This window comes from Oncorhynchus gorbuscha, linkage group LG04, assembly GCF_021184085.1.
Source record: "Oncorhynchus gorbuscha isolate QuinsamMale2020 ecotype Even-year linkage group LG04, OgorEven_v1.0, whole genome shotgun sequence".
Classification (NCBI taxonomy): Eukaryota; Metazoa; Chordata; class Actinopteri; order Salmoniformes; family Salmonidae; genus Oncorhynchus; species Oncorhynchus gorbuscha.
The window spans coordinates 66259063-66276782 of NC_060176.1; the positions used below are offsets into that span (position 1 = coordinate 66259063).

The following is a 17720-nucleotide window of genomic DNA, read 5'->3' on the forward strand; positions in this document are numbered from 1 at the left end:
AACAGAGTAGCGCACGATGCAAATAGTCTGGGTAGCCATTTGATTACCTGTTCAGGAGTCTTGTGGCTTGGGGGTAAAAACTGTTGAGAAGCCTTTTTGTCCTAGACTTGGCACTCTGGTACCACTTGCCATGCAGTAGTAGAGAGAACATTTACATTTAAGTCATTTAGCAGACTCTCTTATCCAGAGCGACTTACAAATTGGAGAACAGGCTATGGCTGGGGTCTTTGACAATTTTTAGGGCCTTCCTCTGACACCGGCTGGTGTAGAGGTCCTGGAAGGCAGGCAGCTTAGCCCCAGTGATGTACTGGGCCGTAAACACTACCTTCTGGAGTGCCTTGCGGTCGGAGGCCGAGCAATTGCCGTACCAGGCAGTGATGCAACCACATGCTCTCAATGTTGTGTGTAAATTACTCCACTCTTGTAATTGATTGAGGAATTAAGATCACTAATTAGTAAGGAACACCTGTTTGTATAGGTCTTAATTGAAAAGGAAAAACTTAAACCTTGCAGACATTCGTCCCTCCGTGGAATGAGTTTGACACCCCTGATCTAGACTCTCTAGATATAGAGGATCACTTCCAACACAGGCCGGAGAAACCGTGGGGATTCTCCCACTGCTGCCACCAATGCACTAGCGATTGAAGGGAAATAGTTGTGGAGTTTGAACCTGGGATTCTGCAGTTAAAGGGCAAACACACACTACAAAAAGGGGTAGCAATAACTTTTTTTTTAAATCACTGAACATTCCAACATAAAATCATTTAATTCAGTATATTGTTACATATCAAAATTATTGAACTACTTGAATGTAAAATGCCCATTTTTTTTTTTATGTCAAAATGATTGCCCATGGATTTCACTTGCAAATTCAAGCCCATTTTTTTTCCCCTCCTGACGTTCAAGCCCTGGTGGCTCGCTGTGAGCGTATAGTAGTTAGTCCTCTGCGTTGTGGCTGCAGCGTCCCTGGTTCGATGCCGGGTCATGGCATTAAGATACAATGTCACAGCAAAATAGTTTTTTTTTTTTTACCTCTTAACCTCGTGTCTTTGAAATCAACTTTGGCTTCCCAACAAACAAACAAACCTGAGGTAACTGACATCTATAGCCTTTGGCACACCAGCTAACAAGCTACATATGGTAGCATTCATAATTATTGCATGAAGAACAGCAGATAAAACTAAAGGAGCTCAGCCACCAACCATGTGAGTGCGGTGCTGTGTGTACATGGAATGGTTCCGTATGGGACTGTAACTGATCTGGATGCTGAATGTATTCTGTACATTCAGTATAGACTCCTTTCCAGTACCGGACACACTGACATAAAGCACAAATGCGCGTGACTCTTGGCTGCAGTAAGAAAGCCATTGCCATCTGCGCCCATTCAACAGCCTAGATTGACCTTTGTATTACTTCTAAACAAAATATTTTTTTGGGGGGGGTTCTGTCATATATACATATATTCATACACATAGCTCATATATCAAGCACATATACAGTGCCTTGCGAAAGTATTCGGCCCCCCTGAACTTTGCGACCTTTTGCCACATTTCAGGCTTCAAACATAAAGATATAAAACTGTATTTTTCTGTGAAGAATCAACAACAAGTGGGACACAATTATGAAGAGGAACGACATTTATTGGATATTTCAAACTTTTTTAACAAATCAAAAACTGAAATTGGGCGTGCAAAATTATTCAGCCCCCTTAAGTTAATACTTTGTAGCGCCACCTTTTGTGGCGATTACAGCTGTAAGTCGCTTGGGGTATGTCTATCAGTTTTGCACATCGAGAGACTGAATTATTTCCCATTCCTCCTTGCAAAACAGCTCGAGCTCAGTGAGGTTGGATGGAGAGCATTTGTGAACAGCAGTTTTCAGTTCTATCCACAGATTCTCGATTGGATTCAGGTCTGGACTTTGACTTGGCCATTCTAACACCTGGATATGTTTATTTTTGAACCATTCCATTGTAGATTTTGCTTTATGTTTTGGATCATTGTCTTGTTGGAAGACAAATCTCCGTCCCAGTCTCAGGTCTTTTGCAGACTCCATCAGGTTTTCTTCCAGAATGGTCCTGTATTTGGCTCCATCCCTCTTCCCATCAATTTTAACCATCTTCCCTGTCCCTGCTGAAGAAAAGCAGGCCCAAACCATGATGCTGCCACCACCATGTTTGACAGTGGGGATGTGTGTTCAGGGTGATGAGCTGTGTTGCTTTTACGCCAAACATAACGTTTTGCATTGTTGCCAAAAAGTTCAATTTTTGTTTCATCTGACCAGAGCACCTTCTTCCACATGTTTGGTGTGTCTTCCAGGTGGCTTGTGGCAAACTTTAAACGACACTTTTTATGGATATCTTTAAGAAATGGCTTTCTTCTTGCAACTCTTCCATAAAGGCCAGATTTGTGCAATATACGACTGATTGTTGTCCTATGGACAGAGTCTCCCACCTCAGCTGTAGATCTCTGCAGTTCATCCAGAGTGATCATGGGCCTCTTGGCTGCATCTCTGATCAGTCTTCTCCTTGTATGAGCTGAAAGTTGAGGGACGGCCAGGTCTTGGTAGATTTGCAGTGGTCTGATACTCCTTCCATTTCAATATTATCGCTTGCACAGTGCTCCTTGGGATGTTTAAAGCTTGGGAAATCTTTTTGTATCCAAATCCGGCTTTAAACTTCTTCACAACAGTATCTCGGACCTGCCTGGTGTGTTCCTTGTTCTTCATGATGCTCTCTGCGCTTTTAACGGACCTCTGAGACTATCACAGTGCAGGTGCATTTATACGGAGACTTGATTACACACAGGTGGATTGTATTTATCATCATTAGTCATTTAGGTCAACATTGGATCATTCAGAGATCCTCACTGAACTTCTGGGGAGAGTTTGCTGCACTGAAAGTAAAGGGGCTGAATAATTTTGCACGCCCAAGTTTTCAGTTTTTGATTTGTTAAAAAAGTTTGAAATATCCAATAAATGTCGTTCCACTTCATGATTGTGTCCCACTTGTTGTTGATTCTTCACAAAAAAATACAGTTTTATATCTTTATGTTTGAAGCCTGAAATGTGGTAAAAGGTCGCAAAGTTCAAGGGGGCCGAATACTTTCGCAAGGCACTGTATTTAAGAGGCCTCGGTGCCCTCAGGCTGTTTTAAGAGCCTGTTTGTGACCATAGGATTAAAGCTTGCACAACAAACACACCCAGCCATACACTGCCCCTCTCAGTTCCCCTTATCTCACGACTCCTGGACACACAGACATTCCATCGCACGAACACACACACCTCACTCCCCTCGCTACTGGTCGGGTGCCCAGAGCAGAGGACTCTGCTGTGCACCAATGGGGCTCCTGCTCTGGCTAGAGCAGGCCCGCCTCCAACCTTCACCAACCAGTCAGAAGACAGAACTACAAGAATCAACCTACGTCATTCTATGTACAAAATCCGCTGCACACTCTGTTTAAGCACCCTTTTCAGCTGACTCCTTCCGAGCCATATGACTAGGTCCGTGCACGCTAAAACTACAGGACAAGATATCTTTTGACTAAATAAACTGCCTTTTGTTACAACTGAAATCCACTCTGTCCAGCGTCGTTGTTTTGCATTCCCTCTCCAGTATGTAAACACCAACAAAATGGTAGCAGAGGATGGTTGTTTCCTGAATTCGATCTATGATAAGTTGGTGTGAGAGGACGAAACAAATCAGCGGCTCAAAATCAGACGGAAGAGTGACCTGTAGTACAGGAGACCATCAACCATTCGTCTTGCCTCAGGAAACCTGATCAGAGCGCTCTACCAAAAGGTAAGCAGAACCTGTTAAATCGAAATCTGCATATTATATTATAGTCTAAACCAAATTTTGATCAGAAGTACTGAGTGTGAGTGAATCGTTGCCAAATTATTTTTTACATAAGAACCTAAGGCATTGATCAAAGAGATCTTGTTTTGCTAAAAAAAAAAAACTTTTAAATATTTTTTTTTATTGGACTATTGTGAGTTATTTTAATTGGAATATGTGAATTGTGATTGACCAAAGTGTTAGATTCCTTCTGGGACCCTGTTTGTTCTGAAATCTGCAAAGAAAACTGTCCTCATTTTTTATATATATATATGTATATAGGTTGTGTATAGAGGTGAAGTTAAGCAGTGGCTGTGTTCTAACACATAAAGGACACAATAATGGATATTGGAAATTTAATGTGAATTTCATACGAATGAATGTGGTATTGAGAAAACATATGAACCAGAGTTGACGTTCCACGATTTTGAGACCGGGGAAATTAAATTGAGAGAAACGTTTGTTGCGGAGTAACCGCCATGCTAAGTTACGTAACTGGGTTATTATGTACTCGTACTGCTAGTCTAGCCACCTAGTAGTCGAGTCACCGTGCCGCTTTGATTGACAGCCGCCGGGCTAAACACTGATTTTCAGTTTTCCATTCCTGTTGTTATTGCCTAAAGTGCTAAAATTATTCTGACAATTGTTATAGAATCAACACGATGAGAAGGTGTCCTCTTTTTTTTGATCTTCCCAAATTTTCGAAGGTAGGACCACCACTCCTCCATTTGTTCTCCGTCAGCAAGCTCACAGTCACATACCTGGTACCATCAGTGACCTGAAATGTGAAGTACAATCACAAACCAGAATAAGCATTACAATGGGTGATGATTAAGGGACTAGGACAAATTACAACTATCTGTTTCTTAATACTGTTAGGGTAACTGTCTGCATCTACAAAGAATTGGTGTTTAACAGAATAAATGATAAAGAAAAAAATGTATTCATTACCTGACTGTCAGCATCATGAGCGTAGGCATGAAAGGCTGGCACTGCAAATGTGTAATCCACCAGATCGGAACTTTAAAAAAAAAATATATATATATATATATTTATTTATTTATTTGAGTGAAGGAGCGGTTATTATGTGTGTAAAATATGACTTATGGTTACAAAGTCGGTATAGAGCAATCAGTTTCAAGCCATTCATAATGGTATCAAGCATTTCATAACTCTTACTACAGCATAGTGGTTAAATATTAAATGCATTATAATAGCTAACATAGATTGATTTGATCAATTTTACCTGTAAATGAGGCTTCAGCTGGCATGCAATGTCATAGTGAAGAAACGTTGTGATGTCTGGTCCCTGTATTGCTTTCAGGTCCCCCAGCAGGAACACAGCAGTTGCAAACAGGAAATGACTGTTTAACATCAGTCATCGTAGCCAATGTTAGATATAACTAAAATACACCAGCTACACATCTGAAGTATCCATCCATCCATCCACCCACCCACATGTATCAATCAACATACTTCTCTTCTCTCTTCAGGTTCAGGAACGTCAGCGGATGCTAATGCCTGCACGCCATCCTAAACACACCAGTTATGTCCAGTTTCTGGGTTTTGGATCACAGCGCTTACTCGCCCACTCCTGTAAAATGCAGTGATTAAGCATGAGTGGAAAAAGTCACATTTACCAAGCAGTTCATGTTTCATCTTGTCTGTTCAATTTAAAAAATATTTGTATGGACAGAATATTCCAATGCTAGAGTCTCATCACCAAGGATAAATGGCTTCTCCTGATTTCAATCAAACCTTTTAACTTTTTCAACATTAGCCCAGCTGTTGGTTATACACACAAACACAAGTCACACAGAAGAGTGCTAGTGAAACTAAACTGATTGTGAGATACATCCCATTCTTCAAAATCCACTGTACCTCAGTTGGTGTGTCTGCACCTCCTACAAAGCAGTCAATTTTGTCTTGGTCACAAAAGAACCACCCAGCATGTTTGGGACCCTCGATGCTTGTCCCAGACTATTTTTCTGGGAAGCAGAAATAGGGCATCAGCTGCAATAATTTGATGACCGTTTTCCTTTAAAACAATAATGCAAATAATGATTTGTACAAAACTATTAGGGATACAGGGAATGGACATTTGCAAGGGTATTAGTTAAACCCCTTTGATCTTTGGGAAACATAAGAAATTTACACTTTAGTTTCTTTGTGAATGTATTTGCAATCGGTAGTATACACTAAGCAGATGATTGGTCCACCTAGCTTTGCCAGAGCCCCGTTATCCAGCGTGTTGTGGATCCAGACAGGCCTTCATGGCAACCGTAGCGTCCACCCACAAGACTTTGCCCTGTGGCAATCCTGTACTTGACCTGTTTCCGCCTCCCATGACTTTGACGAAGGATTGGGTTTTTTGAGAGGCTTGCAATGGTATTGCCGCATAACATTACTACTGTTTGGCAAGGTAATGATAGTCATATAAATATATACACAGTGCCTTGCGAAAGTTTTCGGCCCCCTTGAACTTTGCGACCTTTTGCCACATTTCAGGCTTCAAACATAAACATATAAAACGGTATTTTTTTGTGAAGAATCAACAACAAGTGGGGCACAATCATGAAGTGGAACGACATTTATTGGATATTTCAAACTTTTTTAACAAATCAAAAACTGAAAAATTGGGCGTGCAAAATTATTCAGCCCCTTTACTTTCAGTGCAGCAAACTCTCTCCAGAAGTTCAGTGAGGATCTCTGAATGATCCAATGTTGACCTAAATGACTAATGATGATAAATACAATCCACCTGTGTGTAATCAAGTCTCCGTATAAATGCACCTGCACTGTGATAGTCTCAGAGGTCCGTTAAAAGCGCAGAGAGCATCATGAAGAACAAGGAACACACCAGGCAGGTCCGAGATACTGTTGTGAAGAAGTTTAAAGCCGGATTTGGATACAAAAAGATTTCCCAAGCTTTAAACATCCCAAGGAGCACTGTGCAAGCGATAATATTGAAATGGAAGGAGTATCAGACCACTGCAAATCTACCAAGACCTGGCCGTCCCTCAACTTTCAGCTCATACAAGGAGAAGACTGATCAGAGATGCAGCCAAGAGGCCCATGATCACTCTGGATGAACTGCAGAGATCTACAGCTGAGGTGGGAGACTCTGTCCATAGGACAACAATCAGTCGTATATTGCACAAATCTAGCCTTTATGGAAGAGTGGCAAGAAGAAAGCCATTTCTTAAAGATATCCATAAAAAGTGTCGTTTAAAGTTTGCCACAAGCCACCTGTGAGACACACCAAACATGTGGAAGAAGGTGCTATGGTCAGATGAAACCAAAATTGAACTTTTTGGCAACAATGCAAAACGTTATGTTTGGCGTAAAAGCAACACAGCACATCACCCTGAACACACCATCCCCACTGTCAAACATGGTGGTGGCAGCATCATGGTTTGGGCCTGCTTTTCTTCAGCAGGGACAGGGAAGATGGTTAAAATTGATGGGAAGATGGATGGAGCCAAATACAGGACCATTCTGGAAGAAAACCTGATGGAGTCTGCAAAAGACCTGAGACTGGGACGGAGATTTGTCTTCCAACAAGACAATGATCCAAAACATAAAGCAAAATCTACAATGGAATGGTTCAAAAATAAACATATCCAGGTGTTAGAATGGCCAAGTCAAAGTCCAGACCTGAATCCAATCGAGAATGTGTGGAAAGAACTGAAAACTGCTGTTCACAAATGCTCTCCATCCAACCTCACTGAGCTCGAGCTGTTTTGCAAGGGGGAATGGGAAAAAAATTCCGTCGCTCGATGTGCAAAACTGATAGAGACATACCCCAAGCGACTTACAGCTGTAATCGCAGCAAAAGGGGGTGGTAAGGTAGAGTCTGTGGCAGATCAGGGTGACAGGTTCCAGCTCACAGCTGCAGTCAGACGTCATGAGCTCGTCCTGAAATGCGGACATTCTGTTTCTTAGATTGCATTACTAAACATTACTTCCGATGTTCGTGAGATGCATTCCTCTTCAGAACTTTTGAAATGACTCCATATTTTTATCATAACAACAGAGTGAACAGGGTTATGGTAAACTAGAAACAATTAAATCAAAGTTATTTTTGCAGGAATACAGTATAGTGTGCACAATACAATGAAATAAGATGACTACAGTATATTAAGTACAGTAGTTGCCATAGAAGCAAAGAGTCAGTTCAGTTTTCATCAACAGTCTTATAGCTTGGAGGAAGAAACTGTCTCTGCTACAATTGATTCTCTGATACAATTTGCAAGATGCTAAAAGAGCCAGATGTCATAGTTTCCAATTTGGATGTAAGGCCTACCTCTAACGTCAACAACTGTCAAGATTGTTGTACTGGCTTTGACAGTCAGGGTCACCTTGTCTCTTCCACTCCCATTGTAGGCCCACCGGGACACATGGGACGAACTGCCCTGACTAAGACAGACATACACAAACTTGTTGTAGAACAGATTTGAAACCACACCATCGGGGGGATATTTCATTGCATAAGTTGTTAGAAAACTCCAAATCAACTCTGTGCTTGGCATGACAGATTTTGCCACATTTACCTTATCGCTGCAGGGAATTATAACTTTTAAAGAAAGTGAACTATATGTATTAATCCACGCTTTTGTTACTTCTAGGTTAGACTACTACAATGCTCTACTTTCCAGCTACCCGGATAAAGCACTAAATAAATTTCAGTTAGTGCTAAATACGGCTGCTAGAATCCTGACTAGAACCAAAAAACGTGATCATATTACCCCAGTGCTAGCCTCCTTACACTGGCTTCCTGTCAAGGCAAGGGCTGATTTCAAGGTTTTACTGCAGACCTACAAAGCATTACATGGGCTTGCTCCTACCCATCTTTCCGATTTGGTCCTGCCGTACATAACTACACGTACGTTAGTCAAAAGATGCAGGCCTCCTAAATGTCCCTAAAATTTCTAAGCAAACCGCTGGAGGCAGGGCTTTCTCCTATAGAGCTCCATTTTTATGGAATGGTCTGCCTACCCATGTCAGAGACGCAAACTCTGTCTCAACCTTTAAGTCTTTACTGAAGACTCATCTCTTCAGTGGGTCATATGATTGAGTGTAGTCTGCCCCATGAGTGTGAAGGTTAACGGAAAGGCTCTGGAGCAACGAACCACCCTTGATGTCTCTGCCTAGCCGGTTTCCCTCTCTGCCTCCAACCCTATTACAGGGGCTGAGTTACTGGCTTACTGTTGCTCTTCCATCTCGTCCATAGGAGGGGTGCGTCACTTGAGTGGGTTGGGTCGTTGATGTGATCTTCCTGTCTGGGTTGGCACCCCCCCTTGGGTTGTGCCGTGGCGGAGATCTTTGTGGGCTATACTCTGCCTTGTCTCAGGATGGTAAATTGGTGGTTGAAGATATCCCTCTAGTGGTGTGGGGGCTGTGCTTTGGCAAAGTGGGTGGGGTTATATCCTGCCTGTTTGGCCCTGTCCGGGGGTATCATCGGATGGGGCCACAGTGTCTCCTGACCCCTCCTGTCTCAGCCTCTAGTATTTATGCTGCAGTAGTTTGTGTCGGGGGGCTAGGGTCAGTCTGTTATATCTGGTGTCCTGTGTGAATTTAAGTATGCTCTCTCTAATTCTCTCTTTCTTTCTCGGAGGACCTGAGCCCTAGGACCATGCCTCATGACTACCTGGCATGATGACTCCTTGCTGTCCCCAGTCCACCTGGCCGTGCAGCTGCTCCAGTTTAAACTGTTCTGCCTGCGGCTATGGAACCCTGACCTGTTCACCGGACGTGCTACCTGTCCCAGACCTGCTGTTTTCAACTCTCTAGAGACAGCAGGAGCGGTAGAGATACTCTTAATGATCGGCTATGAAAAGCCAACTGACATTTACTCCTGAGGTGCTGACTTCTTGCACCCTCGACAACTACTGTGATTATATTATTTGATCATGCTGGTCATTTATGAACATTTGAGTATCATGGCCATGTTCTGTTATAATCTCCACCCGGCACAGCCAAAAGAGGACTGGCCACCCCTCATAGCCTGGTTCCTCTCTAGGTTTCTTCCTAGATTTTGGCCTTTTCTAGGGAGTTTTTCCTAGCCACCGTGCATCTACACCTGCATCGCCTGCTGTTAATTTAACCAGGTAAATTAGTTTAGAATAAGTTCCCATTTACAACTGTGACCTGGCCAAGATAAAGCAAAGCAGTGCGACACACAGTTACACATGGAATAAACAAACATGCAGTCAATAATACAATAAAAAAAAGTGTATATATACAGTGTGTACAAATGATTTAGGATAAGGGACTTAAGGCAATAAATAGGTTGTAGTGGAGAAATAATTACAATTTGGCAATTAAGCACTGGAGTGATAAATGTGCAGAAGATGAGTGTGCAAGTTGGGGTACTGGGATGCAAAATAAGGTAAATAACAGTATGGGGGATGAGGTAGTTGGATGGGCTATTTACAGGTGCAGTGATCTGAGCTTCTCTGACAGCTGGTGCTTAAAGTTAGTGAGGGAGATATGAGTTTCCAGCTTCAGTGATTTTTATTTTTTATTTTTGTGTGTGATTGGTTCCAGTCATTGGCAGCAGAGAACTGGCAAGAAAGGCGGCCAAAGGAGGAATTGGCTTTGGGGTTGACCAGTGAAATATACCTGCTGGAGCACGTGCTACGAGTGGGTGCTGCTATGGTGACCAGTGAGCTTTACCTAGCAAAGACCTATAGATGACCTGGAGCCAGTGGGTTTGGCGACGAATAAGAAGTGAGGTCCAGCCAACGGGAGCATACAGGTCGCAGTGGTGGGTAGTATATGGGGCTTTGGTGACAAAACGGATGGCACTGTGATAGACTGGATCCAATTTTCTGAATAGAGTGTTGGAGACTATTTTGTAACTGACATCGCTGAGGTCAAGGATTTGTAGGATAGTCAGTTTTATGAGGGTATGTTTGGCAGCATGAGTGAAGGATGCTTTGTTTCGAAATAAGCCGATTCTAGATTTAATTTTGGATTGGAGATTCTTAATGTGAGTCTGGAAGGAGAGTTTGCAGTCTAACCAGACACCTAGGTATTTGTAGTTGTCCACATATTCTAAGTCAACTGTCCAGAGTGGTGATGTGGGCAGCGATCGGTTGAAGAGCATGCATTTAGTTTTACTTGCATTTAAGAGCAGTTGGAGGCCACGGAAGGAAAGTTGTATGGCATTGAAGCTCGTTTGGAGGTTAGTTAACCAAATAAGGGCTAGAAGTATACAAAATGGTGTCGTCTGCGTAGAGGTGGATCATAGAATCACCAGCAGCAAGAGCGACATCATTGATGTATACAGAGAAAAGAGTCGGCCCGAGAATTGAGCCCTGTGGCTCCCCCATAGAGACTGCCAGAGGTCCGGACAACAGGCCCTCCAATTTGACACACTGAACTCTGTCTTAGAAGTAGTTGGTGAACCAGGCGAGGCAGTCATTTGAGAAACCAAGGCTGTTGAGTCTGCCGATAAGAATGTGGTGATTGACAGTTGAAAGCCTTGGCCAGGTTGATGAATACAGCTGCACAGTATTGTCTCTTATCGATGGCGGTTATGATAACGTTCAGGACCTTGAGCGTGGCTGAGGTGCAGCCATGACCAGCTCGGAAACCAGATTGCATAGCGGAGAAGGTATGGTGGGATTTGAAATGGTCGGTGATCTGTTTGTTAACTTGGCTTTCGAAGACCTTTAGAAAGGCAGGGTTTGATAAATATAGGTCTGTAGCAGTTTGAGTCTAGAGTGTCTCTCCCTTTGAAGAGGCGGATGACCGCGGCAGGTTTCTAATCTTTGGGGATCTCAGACGATAAGAGAGGTTGAACAGGCTAGTAATAGGGGTTGCAACAATTTTGGCAGATCATTTTAGAAAGAGAAGGTCCAGATTGTCTAGCCGGGCTGATTTGTAGTGTGGAGTGGCTCCCTCATCCCCTTCCAGGCCCCAACATCCTCTGCCTTTCTTTTTTTTATGCTGGTGGAGGAGGTGCATCACTGCAGCTGGGCACAATTTCTGCTGCAGAGGGAACCGGTTTCGTTCTCCGAGTACTCCCTAGACCTAGAGAATAGTGACAATTGTTACTGAGTGAATTATCCTGGTTAAATTAAGTTGAACAGAGCAACTTTCTCACCGATCCAAGTTGATGGCAGGGGTGTGCTGTCACGCCTCTAGTCAGGTCTCTGTAAACCAGCGTGGCTTTTTGTCTTCACGCCTCTAGTCAGGTCTCTGTAAACCAGCATTCCTTTTTTCTTCATGCCTCTAGTCAGGTCTCTGTAAACCAGCATGGCTTTTTTCTTCATGCCTCTAGTCAGGTCTCTGTAAACCAGCATTACTTTTTTCTTCATGCCTCTAGTCAGGTCTCTGTAAACCAGCATGGCTTTTTTGCTTCAAAAAGAAAAACAAGCAATAACAACTAAGTTTGATTTATCCTAAAAAAAGTATATATTTTTTATTTCACATTTTATTTAACTAGGCAAGTCAGTTAAGAACACATTCTTATTTTCAATTATGGCCTAGGAACAGTGGGTTAACTGCCTTGTTCAGGGGCAGAACGACAGGATCTGTACCTTGTCACCTGGGGGGTTTGAACTTGCAACCTTCCAGTTACTAGTCCAACGCTCTAACCACTAGGCTAAATTAAGATATAATATAAATTACATACATCAATACATAATTACATTAATTACATTTAAATTATCTGATACATAGGACATGATTATCTACTATATCATAATGCATGACGAGTGGAGTAACTTTGCTTACACTCAATTATTTTCTTAGGGAATCTATAGACAGTTATGGGTAGGAAGTTGTGCTTCGAATGGACATTAAGTAGTCTGAAATGCCTCCTGAGACAGGTGATGACACATGCTTCAACAAGCACGGGACAGAAATATTTTGGGCATCTTGGCTAATGGATGATTATTTGCTGGAATTGTTATCATGTACCATCTGATACTTGCCAAGTCCAGTGGTTTTCAACCTTTTTTGACAATTGAAGGCCCAATCACATCGTGCTCTGCCCATAGTGCCCAAAAAGTACCCCCTCATATACATTTTAAATGTAGGCATATCCTATGACATTAGTCTTTCTAAGTACCCACTTTGGATATGTAAGCATTGGCTTGAGAGAGTTTAAAACCATGTGAGAAAGTGTACTAGTGCACATTTATGGAGATTAAAGACAGAGACAGGAGATGCAGCCTAGCACCGAAACAGGAAATGACACCATGCCATGGTTCCAGGGAAATTTAAGCCGAATGAACTGCTAATGCAAAATTGTAAATCCTTTTAAATGTTTTATATATTCAGATCGAACTGCACTCAAGAACTGTTCTTCGCTACTATGGGTCATATTAGCGGGCTATCCCGGGTTAAAAACACTTTTTAAAATACATTACATTGGCTTTGTAAATCAGTTAAAAAATAATGCGATTATGTACCTTTGACGAAGGGAAAGGATGTCAGAAGATTTTCTAGTTTTAGTTACAGCACAATAAAAATGTTTACCGCCACCAACGTAATACTTACATTTTCTTATTAACCATTATTTAACTAGGCAAGTCAGTCAAGAACAAATTATTATTTATAATGAAGTGCCGCCCTATGGGACTCCCAATCACGGTCGGTTGTGATACAGCCTGTAATCGAACCAGGGTGTCTGCTGTGACGTCTCAAGCACTGAGATGCAGTGCCTTAGACCGCTGTGCCACTCAGGAGCAAAATTACTATATGAAACTAACTGATTTGAACCTTCTGACAAAGTAGTGGGTCAGGCGGCACCCCACTCACTGTCTGATTCATATCGCGTGATTTCTGATGATTGTTCTCGATTATATGGACTGATTCTGTATGGGGTTATTTCTATCTGACTGCGCGTTCCCGGGGGAGAGGGAGCAAGCACGTACACAAGAGCAGAGTGCGTAAAACCATCTGTTCTGCTAGGCCTGTTGTGAGTGGCTGGTTCAGTTATTTAGGGTTGAACAACTGTACAGTGGGTCACGTGACGGCATCTGCTGCTGGCTGAGCGAAGCGTGTTAAGCAGGTAAAGAAATAAAAAGGTTTGTTATGATAACATAAACGAAAAATACAGTTCGTGCATTTGTTGTATGGGTTTGATTGACTTCAGTAATACTATTCGCGAAGAGACATACCGGGCCATCATTTGACGTTTTCAGTTAGCCACTTAAGCGACGACGAGGTGCGGATGGAGCTAGGAGATTCTAGCCCTGCGGTAGCAATTGCATTGTGCGAACGTTTTCAAATGCTAGAAAGATTTGCTAGCATGCTATCAGCTAACCCACGGGTCAAGTAGCTAGCTAACTACTGACTAGCTAGCCATGTTCACACGCTTCTTGCTAGCAAATCGTTTCGCGTACGCCATAGTACTTTACAAGTTGTACATAGTAAACGTTACTAAATTTTATTAGTTAATTTAACATAAGAGGACCTGTATTGGGTCACCAATGTTTCTGCTCCAATGGGAGCGACCAGTAGCTTAACTAGCTACTTAGTAGCTAGCCGGTTACACAAAGAGTTTCGTCCAACATTGTTTATTTTTGTCGAAAGTGATCTGCTATAGCGTCGTAAGCATGCTTATCTATGTGGCGTTATGGGGTTAATACCTAAAACATCTGGATATTTGACGTTGAGGAAATTAGTATATTTGGGCTTTGTCCAGGCTCAATTTGTATATTTGAACAAATACTTACTTTTTCTTGGCAATATTTTAGCTAACTAATGTTAGTAAGTCAACGTTGGTCATCCTCTTGACAGGTAACTCTGAAACTATACTTTTGGGACGCACTGATTGTTGGAAATAGTTAACGTAACGTTAATCCTGCTCAGAAATATTTTAGTAAGATTAATTTTCGTTCAATAACGAGGACGCTCGTCTGAATTGGCTAGCTACCTACCGTAGCCTAATTTACTAGCTAATTTAACAGTACTTACTATAATCAACTAGTTTGTTCGTGTTCCCACCCGGATTAGAGAACGCAGCTGTCACTAACTAATAATGGCATCTGTTTAATGTTAGCGAGACGAGTGCTAACAAGCCAGCTACGCACAATCATTATTACATTAATCAGTTGGTTTTTCAGCTAACTACCTAGGCAATCTACTATAGCCACTTGCCAGTCCGGTAGTGAGGCCTAATTTAGCTAACTAACGTTGATGTTTTAACTTCACGGGCACATGAATCGTTTTTGCAACCCCAAATGGCTGCCCATGATTTGGACTTGGCGCTGTGGTTTGCACAAGGCCCTCGCAAGAACTTTCAAAAATAGTTTACTAAACTACGCTAGCTTAGCGTCATTCACAGCCATATCAAACTACTTGGCCATGTCAATACAGAGCAACATAATTGTCCTGTTTTATAAGTAGTCAATACTCAAAGGTGCCATTTAATAAATTTGAGGTTATGATGTTCTAACCTTAGTCAGATGTATGTGTGACGCTTGTTTGACCTGTACATCGAGCTATGTTTGTGAAACTGTTTTTGACTGTGCATGAGCGATGTAAGCTGACACCAGAACAGCCTCCCCCTGGTTTTGATGTCTAAATTTAAACATGAGTGGTAATGGATGGGGTTAGTCAAGCATGGAAAAGTTAACAAAAGCAAGACTCCGTACTGTATACACTACAGAGATCCAAGGCTTGTCTAGCAGGTTGAAATGATTGATGTCCCTTTCACTGATTGATGATGTCCCCCCTCATCTGTTTCAGATTTTTCTATTTTGTACATACATTGTTTTGTATATACTGTATATGATGACTTCAGTGGTCAGCAATCCAGCTCGAGGAACTCGGGACAGAGCGCTGCCCACTACCACACAAACTACACACCCACAGAAACAGATACAAGTGAGTTTCATACATGTACACGGTGAACCTTTGGTTCTCATGTTATTCCTGCCATTACACAAACCAACAATAGAGTTGACGTGTGTGTAACTGCCCTCTTTGAATGCAGGCCACAGCAGAACAGATTCGGCTTGCCCAGATGATCTATGACAAAAATGATGCTGACTTTGAGGATAAGGTCAAACAGGTGAGTACAGTGTGAAGCAAGTTGTGAAAATGTGGAGAATTTATGTAGCCTAATATGTGTGATTAAGTTCAGTACCAATGCACACTAGCCCCATGTGCTTGTGTCAATAAAGCTGAGTTGTTGTGCACACGTGCCGATTGTGTTCCCACAGCTGATTGAGGTGACTGGGAAGACCCAAGATGAGTGCATGGTGGCCCTCCATGACTGCAATGAGGATGTCAACAGAGCCATCAATTTTCTGCTGGAAAGCACCTCTGACACAGTGAGGGTCCCCGAACGAAGCTCACCTTCACCCTTGCTCTGACTCATCCAGTGTCACTAACTCTCATTAAAGGCGTAATCTGTAGTTCCAACGACAACAAAGCGGTCTCCCAGCTACTGTTTTGGTAAACAGCTGAGTGATGAGGCTGAAGAAATGTAGCCACTATCAAATTCATAGTCTGACTTATGGATTGACCACCCATTAAATAAAAATGATCGTTTTTTAACCATGCTTTGTGGCAAAAGTGTTTGTTTACATTTTTACACAAAGGTGTAAAACACGGTTGTATTTTGGCTTCTGGCGGGATGCAAGCTAATGTGGCATTTTAAGTTATATTCTTTAAGAATCCATGAGTATACATCAATTTAAAGAAAAATAATTGATAATTGATAGCCCCTTCAACCACTTGACTATTCAGTACCAAGTTTGCATCAATATATTCTCATAACCAAATCTAGTACCCATTTTCCAAGTTTGCTTATTTAGTGTTGAGTGTCTTCGTGTTTGCAATAAGGTATCTTTGTCTGTCAGACCACCTGGGAGACAGTTGGGAAAAAGGTGCGAGGGAAGGAGGGGGGTCCCTCTGAGATGAAGGACAACCGAGAGAAGAGAGGAGATCGCGAGGCAAGCCGGAGCCGCGGAGTCCCCAACAGGAGGGGCCGTGGAGCCAACCGCAGCAGAGAGGGTGAGGGGGAACACACCCAAGGGGGAGATATGATAGGAAGTGTGTTACATAAATCATCTCTTTGTTTTTGCTAGTGTGTTGATTTATACGTAATTGTTTCTCCCTTTGCCTCTCCTTTTCAGTTCGGCCAGAAGAGAATGGGTTTGAAATGTGTTCTGGGGATAAAGTTGCCGACCGTGGTCGCAGTGGGAAGGGTGTTGCTGGCAGAGGTAAATGCTACTATGAAAATGATGTACACTACATAGCCAAAAGTAGGTGGACACCTGCTCGTCAAACATCTCATTCCAAAATCTTAGCCATTAATATGGAGTTGGTCCCTCTGCTGCTATAACAGCCTCCACTCTTCTGGGAAGGCTTTCCACTAGATGTTGGAACATTCCTGCGGGGACTTGCTTCTATTCAGCCATGAGAGCTTTAGTGAGCTCGTACACTGATGTTGGGCGACTAGGCCTGGCTCGCAGTCGGAGTTCTAATTCATACCAAAGGTGTTTGATGGGGTTGAGGTCAGGGCTCTGCAGGCCAGTCAAGTTCTTCCACACTGATCTCAAACCATTTCTGTATACACCTTTCTTTGTGCATGGGGGCATTGTCATGCTGAAACAGGAAAGAGTATTCCCTGAACTGTTGCCACAAAGTTGAAGCCCAGAATCATCTAGAATGGCATTGTATGCTGTGCATTAAGATTTCCCTTCACTGGAACTAAGGGGCCTTGCCCAAACCATTATTCCTCCTCCACCAAACTTTACAGTTGGCCCTATGCGTTGGGGCAGGTAGCTTTCACCTGGCATCCACCAAACCCAAATTTGTTCGTTGGACTGTGCGATGGTGAAGCGTGTTTCATCACTCCACAGGATGCTTTTCCACTGCTCCAGAGTCCAATGGTGACAAGCTTTACATCAATCCA

The 17720-nt window shown here is 42.6% G+C and overlaps 1 protein-coding gene and 1 long non-coding RNA gene across 2 annotated transcripts in view; one reads left to right on the plus strand and one right to left on the minus strand.

Annotated features, from left to right (window-relative positions):
• Positions 1 to 4184: 4184 nt before the first annotated feature.
• On the minus strand, positions 4185 to 5246 carry LOC124033386. The gene is made up of 3 exons (XR_006838371.1): positions 5082 to 5246; positions 4787 to 4856; positions 4185 to 4613 (listed from the first exon to the last, which is right to left on the minus strand). It is a non-coding gene; the product is annotated as an uncharacterized LOC124033386 (long non-coding RNA).
• An 8476-nt stretch (positions 5247 to 13722) lies between these two features.
• Positions 13723 to 17720, plus strand: part of LOC124033037 (ubiquitin-associated protein 2-like) — a 30567-nt gene continuing 26569 nt past the window's right edge. The window contains 6 exon segments of the mRNA XM_046344960.1: positions 13723 to 13862; positions 15545 to 15682; positions 15792 to 15869; positions 16021 to 16131; positions 16663 to 16816; positions 16939 to 17025. Of these exon segments, the coding sequence (XP_046200916.1) occupies positions 15587 to 15682; positions 15792 to 15869; positions 16021 to 16131; positions 16663 to 16816; positions 16939 to 17025 (526 nt within the window). The 5' untranslated portion in view covers positions 13723 to 13862; positions 15545 to 15586.